This window comes from Rhinolophus ferrumequinum, chromosome 3, assembly GCF_004115265.2.
Source record: "Rhinolophus ferrumequinum isolate MPI-CBG mRhiFer1 chromosome 3, mRhiFer1_v1.p, whole genome shotgun sequence".
Taxonomy (NCBI): domain Eukaryota; kingdom Metazoa; phylum Chordata; class Mammalia; order Chiroptera; family Rhinolophidae; genus Rhinolophus; species Rhinolophus ferrumequinum.
This window is the reverse complement of record NC_046286.1, coordinates 58,387,725-58,405,400: the sequence shown is the minus strand read 5'-3', so window position 1 is coordinate 58,405,400 and position 17,676 is coordinate 58,387,725. Positions and strand designations below refer to the sequence as shown.

The 17,676-nt window shown below is 34.9% G+C and overlaps 1 protein-coding gene across 6 annotated transcripts in view; it reads left to right on the top strand.

The window, feature by feature from the left end:
• Positions 1-524: 524 nt before the first annotated feature.
• Positions 525-17,676, top strand: part of HACE1 (HECT domain and ankyrin repeat containing E3 ubiquitin protein ligase 1) — an 89,433-nt gene continuing 72,281 nt past the window's right edge. For 4 of the 6 annotated variants that reach the window (XM_033102863.1, XM_033102862.1, XM_033102864.1 and 1 more), the window contains exons 1-5: positions 525-814; positions 7,022-7,076; positions 7,899-7,988; positions 8,567-8,671; positions 13,971-14,046. In XM_033102863.1, coding sequence (XP_032958754.1) covers positions 739-814; positions 7,022-7,076; positions 7,899-7,988; positions 8,567-8,671; positions 13,971-14,046 — 402 coding nt within the window. In that variant the 5' untranslated portion in view covers positions 525-738. Of the gene's footprint in view, positions 815-7,021; positions 7,077-7,898; positions 7,989-8,566; positions 8,672-13,970; positions 14,047-17,676 lie in introns of those variants that run through there. The other 2 variants (XM_033102861.1, XM_033102865.1) reach the window with 2 other exon arrangements.

Genomic DNA, 17,676 nt, shown 5'->3' with positions numbered 1-17,676 from the left:
GTCACCCAGCAGGGGAGACAAATGATTAAGCTATGGTTAAATTACTGGCACCGAAGAAAAATGTGTGTTCTGCTTTTGCTTGACTTTATTATTCCTTAAATTTTACACATGAAAATAGTATATTTCAACAGTTTATGTATGTGAAAAACAAATATATCAAAACTGGGATGGTGGATTTCTTTTAAGAACACTTGTGCAAATCCCCAATCTGCTATACAGGGCAGTGAATTAATGGCAGCTGAAGGAAGCGGCTCCCGTACAACTTTGGAGGACAAGAGGACGGGGCGTGGAGACACCCAGGAAGTTTCTCCAGAACTTCGGAGTATGCCCAGGCTTGGCATTGCTTCCCGCACGCACGGTCCTTCCCAGGCTTAAGCGTGGCGGGAGCGCCGAGTCCCCGGCGCACCCAGCGTGGCTCCGCCCCGATTGCCCCCATCCGCAGGCTCAGAACTACTGTTCCCAGAAGGCCGTGCGAGTCCAGCAGGGAAGCGGCGGCGGCGGCGGCAGGAAGGGCTCGAGCGGCGGTGGCGGCGGTGGCGGCGGGTGTCCCCCTCGGTGGTCGGTCCGGCAGCCCCCGAGACCCGGACGGAAGACGCGGCCCCGAGCTGTCCCTGCAACCCTGGGCGGTGGCCCGGGCGAGCCGGCGCCTCCGCCCGCAAGACGGGCCGGGGCGGGATGTAGGGCGCTGGGCTCAGAGGCCGCCGGCGCGGCTGGGGGAGAACGGAGGGCGCGCCAAGGATGGAGAGAGCGATGGAGCAGCTCAACCGCCTGACGCGCTCGCTGCGCCGCGCTCGTACCGTGGAGCTGCCCGACGGTGAGCAGGATAGCGGGGCTGGGGACCCGGGGCGGGGCTCGGGCCGTGGCGAGGTCGGGTTGGAAAACTGACTGAAAGCTGAGAAAACGCCCCGCATTTACTTTCCTGGGATGGAAGGTGTCGGACTGGGACCCCCCCACCACCACTTTTCGCCTGCTGCTCCGGCCCAGGCAGGTGGGAATTTGCGGGAGGGGCCCGGACAGTGCGGGTGCTGTTGGTGGAAGAAGCAGAACACACAGAAGTTTTTCCCGACTGTCAATTAGGGGTTTTGGCGAAGGGGCAGAAATACCAGCCGAATGACGGAGACCCGGATTCAGGAAACATTACAGTTGTGGGCCATTTTACAGTCGCTGCTTGCTTGGGGATAGAGATGCGCCCAGAATAGTACTATTTACTTTAAATTGCAGAGGGGAGTGGGCATTAAGCAGTCTTTTTTTTTTTAAAAAAAGGTAGCACACTATTGTATTGACAATAAACATAAATAAGAGAGTGTCAGATATCAAACTTGTACTCTTAAAATTGTGTGTACCTATTTACACTTTTTAAAAATATGCAAGCGTGCCTTCATTATTTATTCGTCAGACATCGGGGGGGGCTCGGTAGCTTCTACAAAGAGGAAAAAGGCGCGATCCCTGTAGTTCCGGAATTTTTAGTTCAGTGTGCTAGGTAGGGTTCTTTCAGGACAGGTAAAACACTAGTAATAAAAGAGGTGAAGGAAGAAAGCCGTTTTGTTTGCACCCTCATGAATTCAGACGTTTTAGTGGCAGTGGGAGATGGCAGTCTGTCTCTAAGAGGCTTTTGTTTATGTATGCCCAAATGAGAGAAAGGTTAAGGGGTTATAGCTGGTAATTTTTTAAAATGAATTTATTAGTCTGTCTAATTTTATTTTTTTCAGAACTTTCCTTGAATTGCTGCTGGAGAGGTGATTTGTAGGTTAGGGAAGGAGACCTTGGAAGAGAGTCATCAAAGAAATGTGGGATTGGGGACTTTAGGGATAACTTTCGTGAAAAATTTTCCCTGGTCTCTACTTATGATTCAGAACAAGGATGATTTGTGGTGACAGTTTATCAAAAATAATTTTATATTTGATACTTTGCTAGTTTGAAGTAGTTGACTGAAAAATAACCTAAGTATATATATATATATATATATATATGTATATATAAATTTTAGCGATTATGTATCCAGCTTCAACTTTTTCTTTCTGTTTTCACCTTCCACCTTTGAGTCCATTTCTTTATTTTTTTATTTTTTATTTTTTTGGGGGGGAATATTGGGGAACAGTGTGTTTTTCCAGGGTGTCAAGTTGTTGTTTTTTCAATCTAATTGTGGGCGGGGGGAGCAGCTCAGCTCCAAGTCACCTTGTTGTTTTCACTCTAGTTGTGGAGGGTGCAGCTCACTGGCACATCTGGTACTTGAACTGGTGACCTTGGTGTTAGGAGCACTGCGCTCTAACCAACTGAGCCAACTGGCCGCCCAACCAGCAGCTGAGCTCCAATCTCAAGCCGTTGTGGGAATCAAACTGGCAACCTTGGTGTTATGAACACCGCACTCTAACCACTGTCACCCACTGGTGGCTCAGCTCCACGCTCAAGCCATTGTTTTCAGTCTAGTTGTGGAGGGTGCAGTTCACTGGCCCATGTGGGAATCGAACCAGCAACCTTGTTAAGAGCTCTCACGCTAACCAACTGAGCCATCCAGCCACCCCGAGTCCATTTCTTAAATACTGCGCTCACTCATCTTCCATTGTCAAATTATTTGTATAGGTTGATGGAGAAGACTGCATATGTAGGTTCATTGACAGCAATTTGTATCGCTTAGTTTAATTCCTAATAGTTTTTACATAAATGTGATTTTAGAAGACTGATAATGCTTCCTGGTTTTAAAAGTAGTAATATATTTTCACTGTAGAAAATTTTGAAAAGAAAGTAAAAAAAAAATCTGTTATTCTACCACCCAGTAATAAACAATGTTAATATTTTCTTTATTTCCTTCCATTATTTCTTTGTTTACCAAAGTAAGATCATATTGCATATAGTATTTTATTTTGCTTTTAGAAAACATCACTTTTTTTGTATCTTTAAATATGCTTTATGACTTTGTAGGTTTTTATAGGATATATGTAACATATATTGAATCTTTAATTTTTGTTTTTATAATAGATTTTATGAGGAGCAGCTTAGTAGTTTTTAAAGTCTTAGTCTGCCTCTATAAATATTTCCTTAGAATTTAATATGTAAAAGAACAAAAAAGGTCTAATTATATCAACTTTTTTAAGGTTTTGAGTATCCACCTCTCAACTTACTCTTTGGAAGTTTCTACCACTAGTCTGAGATTCCCTGGAAAGTAGAGAAACTGAAATAAAACATTTTCCCATGTTGCTAGGCAAAAGTGACATCTTGCTTACATTTTTTTCTTTGATTATAATGAGTTTGCTCATCTTGTTCCTTTATCTTTGTCCCTAAGTTCTGATGAATCTTTTTGAATTCTTTGAGGTTGGCTTTTTCAAGTGTTGTGTGTGTGTGTGTGTGTGTGTGTGTGTGTGTGTATGTATGTATGTATATAACATTCTAATTATAAAAATCCAGATTGTTGTGCTTGCATTTTAAAGGCTGATCAGAAGTTAGCAGATCTCTCTAAATTTAGGAAATAATCAGATACTTATTTTGCTTTGTTAGAATTCAGTGATTAAGCATCTAATTGGAACAAATTATTAAGGTTGGAAAATTTTAATCAGCCTTTATTCTAAAATTAACTTTGTTGTGTAGAATTAAACTGCGAATACTTGATTTACTGAGTTGAATACTGGGGAGGACATGTTTATATTTCCTTGGGATGATGAAGGAACATTGCCTGAGCATTGCTATTAACTTCCAGGGGCCAGGTTGTTGAGTCATCCTAGGCAGGGCTGACATAGGAATCTTCCTTATGAGAGAGGAAGTGAGGGGAAATTACTTTAGGATGTGGATTCTCAGTGGACTTTAAAAAGTTGGCTTACAAGTATACTGTTCACTTATGTGGAAAAAGTCTTAACCTGCATTACAGTGAACGTAGTTTGTTTAATAAAATAGAACTTGAGCTTATTTTAGTACATATTTGAATAGTGATTAGGATAATTATAATTTTTTTTAAAAAATTACTCCCATTTGATGGTTTGAGGAGAAATTGTATAAAATATAATAAATGTGAGCTTACTGTTTTTTTAAGGTTTTCCTTTTAGTTGTTGAGTTCTGAAACTTCATCAATAAAAATTGGCAATATATCTGATAAAGTGAAAGATTAAACTTTTCTTATCACTCTGAAAACTTTAATTATATACCTAATTCTCTAGGTGTCTTCATGAGAGTAGAGAAGGAAGCACCTGAAAACAAATTTTATTCTGTTCTTAGTATAGTATTTCCTGGACAGTCTCCTTCTAGCACCACAGTTGTGGTGACATTTGTTTCTTCATATGTTTTAGTGTATGTGAGCTCTATTTTCATAAGGTTAGATGTGACTTAAAAAATAAGATCTACATCTAAATTTTATCTAAGTAAACACCCTGTAAATCAAACCCACGTGAACTTTATGATGCTCACGCATGCTCACTTAAAATTATGTGCCATCTTGATATGTAAGTTTTAACTCACAAATAAAGGTATTTCTTGTTCATGACTTTATTTATTATGGAGTGACTTAATTGAAATTGTCATGGTTTAGAGGTTCAGATTTTTATTGGGACCTGTATTATATGAGACATAAAGAATGTCGCCATGCCCAGGAGCCTTAGTGTTGTTCAACTCCTGATGGTGATTCACTGGTAGTGAATGAGAACAATTTAGTAGTTGCAGTTACCACTTTTAGAAAATTAAATAGAATAAAAAAATTAGAATGTATTGCATATTTGAAGAATGAGTGTTTGTATTTTAGACCTTTGGTTAAAACTATATACAGTGTATACTGGGTGCACTGTAAGATTTTTATTGTGAGGCCTTTGAAATCATCCAGGTTTGGATTCCAGCCACTTAATGCCACCATCACCCAGCTTGTTACTTAATGCTTCAGTTTTCTCATTTGTAAAATGGAGATGGATAATAATAGTGCCTACATCATAAGGTAGTTCTAGGGTAAAAGAAGTGATGCATGTATAGTGTTTAGAATAGTGCCTTTAAGATAATAGCTTAAAACATGGTGGCTGTTAATTAATAGGATTCTTTGGTATTTTATTTTTATACTGAAAGAGTTATTGGGTCTGCACACTGACCTTGTGAATGTGGATTAGGGCTATATTGCTCTTCATGTATATACTCCCAAATAGTAAAATAACAGCGACAACAAAAATGTGAAGAAATGGCAATAACTTTTTTCCTTCTCTCCTCTAAATACTTCAGTATATATATCTAAATATATGTTTTTTCAAACATAATTGCAATACCATTATTAGAACTAACACAATTAACAATAATGTTTTTATTATCAAATACCCACTCCATATTCAGTTTCCCTTCTCAAAAATACTTCTTAACCATTGGTTTGTTTGAGTCAGTATCCAAAGTACATACATTGTATTTGGTTGATTCATTTCTTAAGACTCTTTTAATGATAACAATTCCCCCTCCTTTTTCTTTTTCTTTTTTTTTAGCTTTTTATTTTTAAGTAATTTTAGACTTAACATACAAACTACATAAATAGTGCAGAGTTCCCATACACCCTTCACCTGTCTTCCCCTAATGTTCACATCTTGTACAACCATAGTACAGTTATCAAAACTAAGGAATTAACATTGGTATAATACTATTAACTACATTACAGACTTTATTAGAATTTCACAAGTTTTCCCATTAATATCATTTTTCTTTTTTAGGATCCAAACCAGGGTACCGCATTGCATTTAGTTGGCAGGTTTCATATCCATAGCCTCCCCCCAAACTGGTAATTCTTCAGTTATTCCTTGTCTTTAATGGCCTTGAGACTTTTTAAGAGTACTAATCAGATGTTGTGTGGGATTCCCCTTAATTTGAGTTTGTCTGATGTTTTCTCATGGTTAGATTCAAGTTACGCATTTTTGGCAAGAAGATTACAAAAGTGATGTGCCCTTCTCACTGCGTCATATCAGGAGCTACATGATACCAATACGTATACTGTGTTTTCCCGAAAAGAAGACCTAACCAGAAAATAAGCCCTAGCATGATTTTTCAGGATGACGTCCCCTGAACATAAGCCCCAATGTGTCTTTTGGAGCAAAAATTAATATAAGACCTAGTCTTATTTTCAGGGAACAGTGTTAGTTTTGGTGAAGTTACCACTTATCACTTAATTAAGGTGGTATCTGTTAGGTTCTCCACTATAAATTTACTGTTTTTCCTTTGTAATTAATATTTTGGGGAGGTACTTGGATATTATACAACTAGTATCTTTCTCTTCAAACTTTAATTTTAGCTTCAGTAATAACTTTTTAAGGAATAAATGGGACTTATCAGGGTTACTTCTCTGTAAATAACTTATTAAAAAACATGAACATCTAAAATGCATTGAATTGAGAAATGACCATTACTAATGAATAAAAATAAATTCAAACACTAGCTGAAATTTATGTAAGTATAATATGGCATCATGGATGTTGTTGACTTTTAACCTTTTCTTTGGGATCATATTTCTGTGACTTTATAAAAGATATAAATGAAAATGTAAATAGTTTAAACCAATAAGTAAAAGTAAGACTTTATTGTTGTCAGTAAGACTAAAAGCTTCAAAAATAATTTCTTTTGTTATAATATTGGCAAAAAGCAAGTACTATGTATGTTTAATGTTTTAAAAATTATTTAGCATATATATCTTTAATATCCACATATATTTAAAATTCCCGCAAAGTACGTGTAAGTGATAGAATATGAAGTCAATGAACACCTCATTGGAAGTAAAAGAAATTTTATTTGTTAAAGCTGCAGAAAATATTAGGTTTCTAATATTTTTCCCTTAAATCCAGAAGCTAAGCACTTTTGCGGTGATGGAGAGGGGACAAGAATTACAGGGGATCAGAAATTCTGCATTATTGCAAGTTTTGCAATATCTCTGGTATTCTGCACTATCCTTAACCTTTTTTCACCTCTTCTTCTCATTTTTTATGTGGAGTTATGATAACTCTAAAATAGTCTTAAGTTTTATCCTTTGGAAAAAGTACGAGATAAATTCTTTTTCTGTTTTTTTTTTCTTTGTTTTTTTACTCAGATAATGAAACTGCTGTTTATACATTAATGCCAATGGTTATGGCTGATCAACACAGGTAAGTGGCTATTTCACGAATTTGAACTTTTTTGAGAAGTATAAATTTACCAAAAATTTTAGGTAAACACACACACGCACACATACAGGCTTTGGACACACATGTTGTCCTGAGGCAAGTTATTGAACCTCCATTATAATTTTCTGCCTGTGAATTAAGAAACAAGATTTTCCAAGATCTTGTAAAATCTATGTAAAATTCTATGGTAAGAGGTTTCCTAAATGAATAGGCAGATATTAAGTCAAGTACTTGTTTGGTCATGTAAGATACCGTTATTTGACGGTGAGATGAGGTGTTTACACTAATAGCAGACGGTTCTGCTGTGGTTAGCATTGGGTAGTTTAGTGTAATGAGAAGAAAGGGAAGACAAACTATATTTTGAAACAAGTTTAAAGTATAAATGATTTTTTTGCTTTAAACTTCCTATCTGATATAATTAAAATATGTTTTTGTCTCTGATTTTTTCTTATTTTGCCAAAATTAATATAGATGGGCCAAGCTTTCTGCAAGTGGAGAGGCCAGCCGTATTCTCGTTGTTTCTCAAGAATCTAGGGGAAGCTGAAGGCAACTTAGGTGTCCTCAGAGCAGGTGACATAGAGCACAGACAAGGAAACCTTCAGCACTAATTATAGGACAGGGCAGTTGGTTTCTGGATGATACTATGCTGGCTGGCATGCTACACTTAGAGAATAGTGCCTGTTTGTTTGGTTTATGTGGGACAGAATCTTTTGAATAATTAGTAAGAGTAATTAAAGAATAACTGTAGCTATTATGTTTTAAAAATTTTTTTTAAATGCCAACTTTTAATTTTCTTTGATATAGGTCTGTTTCTGAACTACTATCAAATTCAAAGTTTGATGTTAATTATGCGTTTGGACGTGTGAAAAGAAGCTTGCTTCACATTGCGGCAAAGTAAGACTAAAGATATTTTGGATTAAACTCTGGTCCAGGGTAATAATGATCAGTAAGCTTTGAATCAGTGTTGGTCCACAGTAGTTATGAAGAGCGATGAGGACACAGAGCTGAGTGGTTCTTTATTCTCTTTAAGGTGTAGTGTGCTATACTTGCGTTCTTTCTCTAAAGAAATTGTTAACCTTGGGATTAGACTCAAGTCTCGTATCTACTGTCTTGTTCTAGATCTAGCTTGTTCCAGATCCAGCTTGTTCTAGATCAGATCAGAGTAGGTTAGGCAAGAGAATTGTCTTTCCTGGATGTACTTAAGAGGGTACATTCACTGAAATTTTTCTTTTATCCAACCAATATGAGAATTTATATGCTAACTGCACATGAAGTCATTAGCTTTATATTTTAAAATAGAGGATATATATTATTTGTGACAGGATATGTATTTGTGACGGAGTTAAGTCAAATTTTAGGTTAATGTGGACCTCAAAAATAATGTGTTTAATAGAGCTTTTTGTTTTTTAATTAAGCTGTATCACCTTAGGCTTTTGTTGAATGTGTCTGAACTGTTTTTAATATTATTTTAGTTGTGGATCAGTGGAATGCTTGGTTCTGCTATTAAAGAAAGGAGCAAATCCTAACTATCAAGATATTTCAGGCTGTACGCCCCTTCATTTGGCAGCTAGAAATGGGTAAGTATTATGTTTTCTTAAGTAGATTAAGTTGTATTATCAGTATTCAAGGTACTCTATGTAGATGTGGTGATATTTTTTTTTTGCCCAGTATTGACCTTGAGAAGAGTGTCTTGGGTCATTATATTCAATTTTTATAATTATATTTAATAATTTATTAAATTGTTAACTGATATTTTTCTTTCTAAAAATGTATTTGTCAAAGTTCATTTTTACTTGTAATATTTTATTTTCTGAAAAGTATAATTTTCACCTTTTTGTTTTAGTGCCCTTTTTCCTGCTAGTCTTTTGCCACATCTAACTCCATGTCTTATTTTCCAAATTGCTTGTTTAGTTAATTTTATTAATGGAATTAAAGACAGAAAAAATATATTATACCCAGTTTATTTGTAGTGATTATTTGAGGATGAGCTATATTAGAGTAAGCTTTCTAGGTAAGGGTAGCTTACTATTTTCAGTGCCAAAACTAGTTTTCGTTTTAATTATGACAGTTTTCTCAATAAATAATGTGCTTACTAGCCCTCCTTTTATTTTTTTATTAAATAAAGTTTTTCCCATATGAAAGTATTTCTAATATGTGAATATATTTTTGCCTTTCCCTGGTAACCCTGGTCGTCATCATGAACATCCTAATGTTATTGTATGCTGTTTTAAATCCTACTAGATTTTTTTTATAGGGTTTTTTTTTTTATCCTTTTTTAAAAGAATTTCAGGGGTGACCGGTTATTGCAGTTGCTTAGAGCATGGTGCTGATAACACCAAGGTTGTCGGTTCGATCCCCGCATGGGCCACTGTGAGCTGCGCTCTGCTTAAAAAAAAAAAGGGGAACTTCAGATGTCACATTTCTGTCTGCGTCTACCACTGTTTTTCGCTTAACATTCTGTTGGATTGACAGACAAAAATGGTTGGAATATGTTTAAAATGAAAATAAATAGTTTTTGATTCAGGACTTGAGGAACTTATAAACATTTTAGAATGCTATAAAACTTCCTTATGAAGGTATATCTCTGTGTCTCTTCTTTTGATTACTCTTAAAAAGATTTTAGTTTCCTATTTTCAACAGGGATTCTAAGTAGTTGACATGGCTACCTAAGTGAGATGGGTATGGGACTAAAATTGTCTAAAATTGTCAATCTCAGGCCACATTTTTGCATACAAGGATTACAGTGAAATCAAAAAGACAAGAACCATAGTGATGTATGTGTTGGACAAGGAAAGGCATAGTGTTGACCCTATCTGCTCTGTCCCATTTCCTGATTTAGCACAGGAAACAGTTTAATTGTCCATTGTTCTAATAGGTAATAGTGTGCTGATTAAATAATTGTTTTTAATATTAATAATAATTGGCCACATCAGCTACGTTGTAGGGTATCACACCCAAGGTCATAGAGTAAATCACTCATTAACTTGGTGAATTAATCTCAGACCTAGATATATCATCCCAGGTGTTGGTAGGATAGTGACAAAGGTCTGAAAAAGTTACATATCGAAAAATATCTCAGTACTCTTCCTTAACAACTGGAAATGACAGGACAGATTGGTACACAGCAGGAATAAAATGTCTACTGCCTTTGTAGTAGGAAGACTTAGTCATTTAGGAGACTATTCTTTTTCCTCAGTTTTGTTGAGGTTTAATTGACAAAATAGTAAGATTTTAAAGTGTACATTGTAATGATTTGATATACCTATATATTGTGAAAGGATTCCTCCCATTTAGTTAATGAGCACATCCATCACCATCACCTCACATGTTTTTCTTTTTTTTTCTGGTGATAACATTTAAGTTGGAGACTTAACATTTTAAAGATGAAGAAATATGAGAGGTTTTGCATGATTCACATGGCAAGTCAGTGAAGAGAAAAGGAATAAGAGGAGTTCATAATACTAACATAACATCAGTTTGGATGCCTTTCAATACTTAACTGCTTTAGTTTTGATTATTTATTGAACGGGTGCCTTGTATAGCTTAGAGGTACTCAATAAATGTTTGCTTCTCATGTTTTCCGAAATAGCTGTTTACTTTAATTTCTTCATGAGTTCATATTTGTGTAGACTAAAGTATAAGTCATAGGGGAATTTTGCCACGTTTGCTGGTCCGTCTGTTTTTTGGGGGTTAGTTTTTTGTTTTGTTCCCTCAGCTATCATTGTCAGATGGCCTGTTTTAACATCTCTCTTTTTACCCATTAGTGCTGGGTGCATTAGTACTAAATTGCCGTCCTTTCCAGTAGAAGATCCATTAAGCTGCCACAGAGCACTTGGCTGACTGGTCCCTGTGTCATTTGGGTTACCATAAGCTTCCTAAAATTGTTGCAGAATCAGGGCAGGAAAATAGTTGCTTTCTGTCTAGGAAGATTCTGCATTGTTCACGATTGTATGAGAATGTTAAAGGGAAGATTTCAAAATTATTGTGTATCCTTAGGTTTCATATTGGTCAGATTTGAAACATGATTTTTTCTTAATTTTTTGGACTAGATAGTGAGCTCATAAAGGGCAGAGCCCGTTTGTTAGTTAATATTTTAACTCCAATTTTTAGCAAAATAGGTGCTCACTTAGTGGGTTGTTTTGACTTACTCAGGTTCCGGAAAAATAGCAATCATAATTGTTAAGAAAAAGAGGATATAGTTCTCTCTTATTGCCTTGTACCTTTTGCTGTTCATTTTTGGGAGGGGGAACATTATGGATTGTTGCTTTTCTTCACCAACCCTTACCCTTAACATTTCTTTGGGACTATGTTACTGACCCATTTCCACCTATGTGCTTATTTTGGCATCAGGCTAATGGTCCACAACAGGCTTCTGAGGAGGTTTTAGAAATCCAGCAATATGGATACAGGCACACATAGGCACACTTTAAACCGTATATTTATTTTAATAGGACTAGTCTGTTGTCTCATGATTATTGAAGACTTATTTTCTAAGATTTTCATAACAGTGTGTTAGATGAAAGAACTTCGTAAATGTTCGAACTTGCATGTTTACTCAGAGCTTTATTTTCTTTCATTACTTTGATTATAATGCTGATTTTAAATGACGTTTAACTTCATTTCAGATACAAAAGTCAAAGCAAGAAAAGTAGTTTGTTTTCTTATAAAAGATTTATTCAGTCAATAAAAATTTTAGCTATTGACTTATAGATAATTAATAATTAATAAAGTTTTATTGAAAGTACCTATGCTTAATATTGAGTTTATTAAAGAAATATATAATCCATGACATGAAAAACTTATGGTCTAATTGAGTAAATAGTAATATATAAGTATACACATACGTATTAATACTATATGTACTAAATATTCTCTATATACCATGTAGTATATATGTAGATACTGTCCTTGTATATTTTATATAAATGCTATATATACATAATACATATATATGTACAGTACTATATTATGTTAATAAACATACCGTGTTTCCCTGAAAATAAGACCTAGCCAGACAGTCAGCTCTAATGCATCTTTTGGAGCAAAAATTAATATAAGACCCGGTATTATATTATATTATACTATATTATATTATACCTGGTCTTATAGTAAAATGAGACCGTGTCTTACGTTAATTTTTGCTCCAAAAGACACATTAGAGCTGATTGTCCTGCTAGGTCTTATTTTTGGGGAAAACATGGTAGTATACATAATATACTATTACATATACACTCTATGTTATATATATATAACTATTTACTCAACTAGAGCACCAACTTTCATGCCATGGATGATATCATAGTTTCTTAATCAAAGCATATATGTGTAAAATGGATATTACGTACATGTATGTATACATACACACATATGTATTGTGCATGTCACTTTGTTTCCACATGAATTTTCATTTCATTATTTAATGAAGGGGAAATTGAGATGAATACTGAATAGTGACTAGTAATGGATCAGGCAAAGAGGATACATTTGAGCAGAATGAAATGGGTAGGCAATTCAAAAGGGGGTAAAGGACTTGAATAGACATTTCTCCAAAGAAAATATACAAATGGCCACTAAGAACATGAGAAGGTGCTCAATATTACTAATCATTAGGAAAATGCAAATCAAAACTATAATGAGATACCCACTCACTAAAAAAATAGAAAATAACAAGTGTTGGCAAGGATGTAGAGAAATTAGAACCCTGTGCACTGTTGGTGGGAATGTAAAATGGTACAGATGCTCTGCAAAGCGGTTTGGTGGTTCCTCAAAAAATTAAAAATAGAATTACCATATACTCCAACTATCCCACTTCTGGGAATGTGCTCAGTAAAATTGAGAGCAGGGTTTCGAAGAAATGTTTGTATATCTATATTCATAGCAGCATTATTCACAGTAACTAAAATGAAAGCAATCTAAGTATCCATTGATGGATGGACGGATAAGAAAAATGTGGTGTACACACACACACAGACACACACACACACACACACACACACACACACACACACAGTGGAATATTGCTCAGTTTTAAAAAGGAAGAAAATTCTGACATATGCTACAACCATGGATAAACCTTGAGGACATCATGCTAAGTGAAATAAGCCAGTCACAAAACGACAAACAACTGTTTGATTCTACCTTTATGAAGTACTTAGATAAGCCCAAATTATAGAAACAGAAAGTAGCATGGTATTTCCAAGGGTTGTGGGGGGCAGAGAGAAGGGGGAATTACTGATCAATGGGCTTCAGTTTTGCAAGATGAAGAGATCTCGAGGTGGATGGTGGTGATGGTTGCATAAGAATATGAATATACTTAATGCCACTGAACTGTATACTTAAAAATAGTTAAGATGATAAATTTTATATTATGTGTATTTTACCACAGTAAAGATAATTTAAAAAAAGTGAAGTGGGTAGAGGGATGCATATATATGCATTTTATTAATTTTGTGGTTATGTTTTTATAATTTAGTATTAACTTTTAAATATTTCACAATCAAGAATGTATAACATTCAGACATTCTTTTGCTATATCTATTCCCCTTTTGTTAGACTTATATTTTTTGTCTTGAGGATTTGTAATGAGGATTACTATTCCAAATATTCAGTCAATACTAGAAATTTCAGCATTTTGAGTGACGAATTTGTCCCATTGACATGAAAATCTCATTGTGCTTTTTCATTATCTTATCTTTGAGTCATAGAAACAATTTGTATTTTATTTCAAATGTTATAGGGTTTATTTAAATATTGCAGGAATGGATTGATACTTAACCATCAACTAATGTTGAATGTAGTTAATACTTCATTAAAATAATTGTCATTTGTTTATTTTTCTAGCATCAGTTATTTGTGACTGTCTCTTTCTCTTTTCAGGCAGAAGAAATGCATGAGTAAATTATTAGAATACAGTGCTGATGTCAACATTTGTAATAATGAAGGCCTTACAGCAGTAAGTGCTAAGTATTTTATGTGAGATTTTTAAAATACTTTTTAGAAAATAATATTGAAGGTGATAGTAATGCAAAATGTAGTACAAGTGTTTTTACAGGTTAGTTCTTTGTGGTAATTAAGAAGATGTGGAATGATTTGAGATACAGTCCTTAGGTATATTTATTAAGAGAAGTTTTGGTTTACCATGTTTCTCCTTTTCCCCTTTTTAAGTTTCTGACCTTTCTTTGTTTTGAAGTCTAATTCCCCTAGCTTTTGTCACTGACTTTCAAGGGATTTCTTAGGAACATCTCTGCTAATGTGTCATTATAGGAGAGCTGTTTTTCATTCTGTCCTTTTGAATTCTTTTAATATGTACATTGTGGGAAAATTGGATGGGTAGGCATAAAGGAAAAAAAAAGGTAACAAGGGAATGATCAGTCACCTGTATTCCTTGCACTCAGAGTTAATTACTGTTAATATTTTGGCTTATAACCTTTCAGACTTGTTAGGTCTTACTTAACTTAGTATTTTTATTCATTTTGCCATGTCACTTACTTTTAAAAGACAAGTTACTATATTTTTGATCCACATAGATATTATAGAGAGGTATGTGATATTTCTGAAGAGATTGAAGTCCAAAAATTTTAATCAAGTTGTTATTATTCAATGGTGCATTATTTGTTTTAGAAGTAGGGATAAAATAGAATTATGTGATTATTAGAAATTGTTTTGAAGTCGTGACAGAAGATACTAAGTTTTATTTATTAAAGTTTACTTATCTATATATGAGGTGATGGATGTATTATTAATACTTAACTGGATGGTGGGAATCCTTTCACAGTGTATAATCACATCATCATGTTATATACTTCAAATATTTTATAATTTTATTTGTCAGTTATACTCAGTAAAAAAAATTTTTTTTACCTCCCTTTGGTAGTATTTGTAGGTTTTAAATCTTTTAATTTATGAATGAAGAAGAACATTGAGTATTTTCATACCATGACAGTTTTTAGGACCTTTCTGATTAAAAATTTTTGTTTGGGGGGCTGGAGGGTGGAGCATAAAAAAAAAAGTTTCCCTAAGATTTGAATTATTCTGAGAATGACTTAATAAAGAAGAAGCTCAATCATGATTATATGGAATCCAAAATTCCTGTGATATTCCAGATGTTGTTACAGATTAACAATATAACACCATCTCTGTAAAGAAAAACTGTATTTTGAATATCTACAGGATGCTTAGTGATATGATAGGTACCACAGAGGTTTATAAAACGATGGAATTGACATGGATCTATCCTTAGGGCACTATCTAGTATAAGCAAGGTAAGATATCCAAAATTCACATAATCTGTTTAATCACATAAGTTTTTATCTGCTAATTTCTTCTCAATTCTGAACTTTAATGGAAGTGGAGAGAAATTTTTTTAAAATCAAATTTTTATTTAAAAAATTACTCAGGCATATATTTAAAGAATCATTTGATTCCATAAGGCTTTTTATAGCAAAACAGCGTCTGCTCTGTTTCTGCCTGGAATAGACCTCGGTGTTCTCTCGTGTGGCCCTTATTGGTGTGGTGTACCTCCTCTTGGAAACCATCCTGGCCGCCACGCGTGTTCCTGCCTAGTCCCAGACCACCACGGTGGAATGAACTCTAAAGTACAGCTCATTGACCCCCTCAGCTGAAGGAAGCTGGGATGGCAAAAATATGCTGCTGCAGAATTGAATAGTTGCCACAAACATGGGGGAGGAAAGGCCAAGGGCTCCTGAGAAGGAATAAACCTTCAGCTGGGAGCCAAGAGCCCCAGGATTTTTTGTACATAAGGAGAGAATTGTTGACGGCATGCTTTCTGGGCTTGTCTCCCTCACAAGGGACCCCTCATGTTTCTTCATTTGTTCTTTCAACAGGAATTTCTTAAATACCTACTATGTGCTTGATCCTGAAGATTTTCTCCTTGTTTCAGAAAGTTTCATAATTTGATGCTTGGAACAAATGACACATCTATGATCTATTTTGAGCTAATATTTGTATAAGATGTGACACTTAAATCGAGGTTCATTTTTTTTTTTTTTGCCTGTGAAGTCCAGTTGCTCTAGCATTGTTTGTTGAAAAGGCTATTCATCCTGCGTGAAATTGGGTTTGCATCTTTCTCAAAAAATCTGTTGGGCATATTTGTATGGGTTTATTTCAGGGTCCTCAGTTCTGTTCTATTGATCTATGTGTCTGTCCCTTTGCCAGTACCACATTGTCTTGATTATTGTAGCTGTATATCAGGCAGAATAATTTCTCCCACTTTATTTTTCTTTGTAAAGATTGTGTTAGCTATTGTGGTTCCTTTGCCTTTCCATATAAATTTTAGAATAAACTTGTCTATGGCAAAAAACCTTGCTGGGGTTTTTATTGGAACTGCATTAAACCTATAGGTCAATTTGGGGAGAATTGACATCTTTACTGTGTTTATTAGTCTTCCAATCTATTAGCACAGTATGTTTCTCCATTTATTTAGGTCTTAGATTTCTTTCATTAGCATTCTGTACTGTTCAGCATACATACTTTGTGCATATGTTAAATGTATAAGCTAAGTATTTCATTTTCTTTGGAGCAGTTGTAAATGGTTGTGTTTTTAATTTTGATTTCTGCATGGTCACTGATGGTATGTAGAAATGCAGTTGCTTTTTATGCATTGATTATGTATCTTGTGACTTTGCTGAACTCACTTATTGGTTCTAGGAGTTTTTTGTAGATTCCTTGGGATTTTTTGTAATCTGCAAATAGAAGATAGTTTTATCTTTTCCTTTCTAATCTGTATGTCTTTTATTTCTGTTTCTTGCCTTATTGCAGCTTAAATTTTTTTTCAAGTTTTCTAAGTACTTAATTATTAATCCATACCAAACTTTCCCTGAGCTTGTAAATATCCTCATAATACATATTCAGTACCTTTCATCTTGATTCATTTTAAAGGAGTCTCTCATGAAGACCTATGTCTTTCTAAGCCAGATTGGTTGATTTTTAGGCCGCTTCACAGTTGTTTGGGATGTCTTTTCACCATCATTCTGGAGGTTCCTTTGGCCTTTCTCTTGTTTTGGGTTCTTTGTTATATAGGTTCTGTTTTTCACAGCTATTCTGTCTGTTTGGGGGAGCACATTTTCAAGTAGTTAATTGGGAAAGGATGCATGGGAGGTAAATTTGACGCTTTGCATGATTGAATATTACTTGAGTCTTTCAGTCTGTCTGATTATGTAATTGATAATTTAGCTGACAGTAAATTCTAGGCTAGATGTTGTTTTCCCTTAGGATTTTAAAAGCATTGCTTCTGGCTTTCAGTTTTGAAGTTTGGTGCCATTTTGATTCTGATTCTTTTTAGGAAACTTGTTTTGTTTTTTTCTCTCTAGAAACGTATAGAATTTATTTTGTCCTTAGAGTTCTAAATTTCATGATTATATGTCTTGTTTTGGATTAATTTTATCCCTTTGGCTGGGTAATACTGAGGTTCTGTCAACCTGGAAACTCATGCAATGGGAGCTCATGAGAAATTTTCATAAATTACTTCTTTAGTGATTTCCATTCCTCTGTTTTGGATTCTGTTATTTGAATGTTGGACCTCTTTGGGCTAGCCTTTTGATTTTCTTACCTTTTCTCTTGTTTC